The 4070-nt window shown below is 39.0% G+C and overlaps 1 protein-coding gene across 1 annotated transcript; it reads right to left on the bottom strand.

Moving 5' to 3' along the window:
- Positions 1–1610: 1610 nt before the first annotated feature.
- On the bottom strand, positions 1611–3862 carry LOC112800368 (phospholipase A1-Ibeta2, chloroplastic-like). Its single transcript, XM_025842604.3, has one exon. It carries the CDS (start codon positions 3303–3305, stop codon positions 1692–1694), a length of 1614 nt encoding a protein of 537 aa, XP_025698389.1. The 5' UTR covers positions 3306–3862; the 3' UTR covers positions 1611–1691.
- Between the last annotated feature and the right edge of the window lie 208 nt (positions 3863–4070).

Raw genomic sequence — 4070 nt, 5'->3', positions numbered from 1 at the left:
AAAAATAAAAGTAACTTCCTAAAAAAACTATATATACTGCTAACTATTTTCTGTTTTTGAAATAATATAAAAAGTCTTCTATTGAATATATCAAAATATTACATTTCTGCTTCCTTTCACGCGGCGGTTGGTAGAGTTTGGGTGAAGGAATTAATTAAAGGTAGATACTTCAACCATTGATACCTAAAAAATGACATTGTAAACAGTTAAATAAAAGAAAAATATAAGTATCCAATGAGAATATTAAACAATATGAAAAATGAATATGTTGGATATTTAATTTAATAGGTATACAAATAATTATGTTCATTATTTTTAGTTAGATAGTTATTTTTTTATTTGATTTATTCATATTCAATTTATTAAGTGTACAGATGTTTATTTTAATGTTAAAATATATAAAATAATTTAAGATTAAAGTATTTTTCATTTTATTAATTAGGTCAATTTTAAAATTTATCATTCACATTATTTACAAAAAGTTATTATCTATCTAACAAAATCATAAATATATTCACAACCTTAATTAAAGGCCTAGTGTTTTGCATGTGGAGACAGGTTTGAAAAAGTTAGAGATGATTGATCCGATAACCGTAGAAGCCAACCTCACATTTAAAACGCTCCGATTCAAGTGCGAATCCAACCCAGTACGTCACAGTAATCATGATGCCACTCCTCTTGTAGTCTCTTCTTCGCATTATTTTACTTCTTTCATCTCATTTTCACGTGCAGGATTTCCATAGGCATGTAGAAACTAAACTACTCAATCAAAAAATGGCATGTATGGTTCCTTCCTTAATTCCCCTTAAAGAATTCAACTACCACAATATGCTTGTCCTTTTAGGTTTGTTTCTACTGCTAAAGTATGTGCCGTTTTTAGACCTATAATCACCCAAATTTTTGGAGGGTACTAGATATAGCTGCGATTATATATATATAAGCGCAATACTGAAATATAAGTTTCCCAAATGCAAAAAATTATTCTATTAATTTAACATGTTAGAATAAAAGGATATGTAAGTTCAATTATTATTTTTTTAATTTTAAGGCTTTGGAAAATTTTAAATGTCATATAAATCTAGCTATTAGAACCTTTTACATTGAGTTTCGTTAGTTCTTCCGTGAGTCTCCTTAATGGCGCAATTAGTTACAAGTACGTAACACTACATGTGGCTCATCAACACTCGACGATGCTCTCTTGGCTACTAAAATGTTGTGCTTGCTTCGCCTTCCATTTCCTAATTTGATAAACCCTGAACCACATTTGCTCGTGAGAGATTCCAGATTCCTAAACTTAAGTGGGAAAAAACCTAACCCTTGTTGTTCGCCATGCATAGTATAGGAAGCTGATATGCAAGTACGTACTAGTTCAACTGAGGGAAATAGCAGCATATACTTTATCTAAAGTGCATATCTGGAGTTTCTGTCATCCTCTATGAATGAAAGAAATTTAAAAGTTGAGAATTTTTAAATGATAATTTAGTCAATATATTAAATTATTTAATAATTTTTAACTATAATCTTCGTCTAAAAATAACTATATGTATGTGAGTTTTAGTAATAACATATTTGTCAGAATTATGTGGAAGACAAAAAGCACAACCTGTGTGTATGTGTAACATCCTCAAATAAAATATATTCACATTTTTTGTTTTCATCTAAGAATTACACATAAATATTATTGGAGTGGTTTAAGATGGACTCGGCAAACAAGTGGACATGGACATGGACATAGATCCTTGTCTCTTAAGATTAACAGTCAAGGCTTTTGCCTTGCTAACATACAATTTCTTGACATTAGAGCCTTGATCCTGCATCAATCTAGCCAGGCTTCTCTTAGCATTTGCTCTAAATGGACAATTAGATGCCAGGAAACCATCCACCAAGTGCAGGTAAGCCTCCAGGTCATGGCAACATGCCATGTCAGCATCCGGCTTTAGATAAGGCGACATCTTGGTGTCGACACGTAGCTCGGTCCCCACGTGTGAGTAAGCCAACGGTGTATTCTCTTCAAGCATGTTCATGACACCACCACCAACCTTGGAGTTCCTTATTTTTTCCTCTACCTCCTCGCTTACAAATATTCCAGGCACTCTCGTAATCACGTCTTGCGAGTTCACAATTCTCAGCACTTTCACATTACGGGCCGTAACTCTGTTTCCAAAGGCCTTGTTACCCACTCGAGGCCCACCAAAGGAGAAAACAGCCACTGGTGGCATGTTTGGGCTGCACGTGCTTATCTCATCGGCCACCAACAAGGCCAGCGTTGCCCCCAAACTGTGGCCTGTGATTGTGATGCTTAGGCTCTCACCCTTGTAAACCTCCAATAACCGCTTAATTTCTTCCACCACAGACTCGGCTAAGCTAGGCACGTGAGCACCACGTGTCTTGTACAGGCTCAAGAACCCGCACTCCACTTTGGGCCTTCCTTGGTTATCATCTTCCTTGTTATCATCAGGGTGATCAATCAACTGGGCTCGAAGATTCTCGGCCCATTCCAGACAAGTTGAAGTTCCGCGAAGGGCAATCACGATGTCCCTCCTTCCCAACCGTGCGATCTCTCTTTGGTCATCACAAACTGCGACGTACCCGACCCAGCTAGAGCGCTGGGTCATCCACCCGAGATCCGGTGCCACGTCATCGACCCATTTGGGCAACCCAATAGATGACGTGGCGTAGAGGCTCTTGGTGACCTTATATGTCCTGTCATGGAGGGCTACGTGGCGGGGCTCTGGCGGGGCCTCCGTGGACATGGCGGGGTCAGAGTGGAAAGCTTGGTAGGCGGCCTGGACGAACTCGCCGTACCGGACAACCTCCCGGCGGAGATTCTCATCGAGCGGATCGAGCATCCCTTTCCAGTCATTGCTGCCGTGGTACTCCCTCCACCGGCTGCCGAGGACGTTTCGCGGCGAGTACTCGGCTGTCTTGGAGAGGAGGCGCTGCAGGCGGTGGAGGTTTCGCGGGGACATATCCTCGGCGGCTGCTTTCATTTCCGAACTCCACAATCTCCCTAAGTTGAGTCCTTCAAGGAAACTTTTTGCTTTCTTCTCCGTGGACGATGATAAATCGTCAGTGCTTGTGATTTTATTGTGTTGTTGTTGGAGGGGCTTTTGGGTATCGAGGAGCTTTTCGAGGTTAGAGAGGTGCAAGCGAGTTGACTCGGTAGAAACGAAGGGCTTGACGGAAGCTGCAGGGTTGAGAGGTGAGGCGGCGCGGCATCTGAAACTGGGGCACCTTGTTGCCTGCAACTTGTTATGGATGTTGTGAACTGATGGCACGGTGGAGCACATCTGCATCATCATCATCTTCTTCTTCTTTGATACAAGATGGAGTTCGTTGTTTTAGTTTTGTTGTTGAGAATGGAGGTGGGGGAAGACAGCGTCAAATAAGATTTTATGATATGAATGAACTAGTGTGCGCTTGAAATCCAAGAAGGTGAATGTTTCAAGGTGTATTTAAAGAGATGGGTGTATAATTTCGTGTTTTGGTCAATGCCCTTCAATTATGTCATAATTACGTAGTACATATAGATAGATTTTTATAACGAACATATTTGAAATGGTAGTGTGTATGGGAATTTGGAAATTAGTGGTGGGGTCTGACTTTATTTTGAATAATTAGAGGTGGTTAAAAAAATAAGAGTAGTGTTTTGAAGTAAAATGGACCGCGTCCCGAGTTTAAGTTTGGGTGTGGGTCTCATTCACGAAAGTCTGCGACCACATAACGCTGTTACTCGTTTTCACATCAAATGACTTTTTTGGCCCTAAGAACTGGGGTGCTCGCGTCATCAAATTGAAGTGTTGCCTTACACAGAGGACGCCACTAATGGCCTCTCCTTCTTTGCTCCAAAAATTTTAAAAAGAAAAAATATAAATTGATAATGAGAATATAAAATAATGTGAATAATGGATATATTGCATGTTTAATTTAATAGGTATACAGATGATTATGTTTATTATTTTTAATTGGATGATTTTTTATTTAATTTATTTATGTTAACAATGGTTGGATATTCAATTCATTAGGCGTACAAATAGTTATACTAATGTTAAGATTTAGGAGATAATTTG

This window comes from Arachis hypogaea, chromosome 5 (assembly GCF_003086295.3).
Source record: "Arachis hypogaea cultivar Tifrunner chromosome 5, arahy.Tifrunner.gnm2.J5K5, whole genome shotgun sequence".
Classification (NCBI taxonomy): Eukaryota; Viridiplantae; Streptophyta; class Magnoliopsida; order Fabales; family Fabaceae; genus Arachis; species Arachis hypogaea.
The sequence above is the reverse complement of the archived record's forward strand: the minus strand, read 5'-3'. Positions and strand labels throughout refer to the sequence as shown.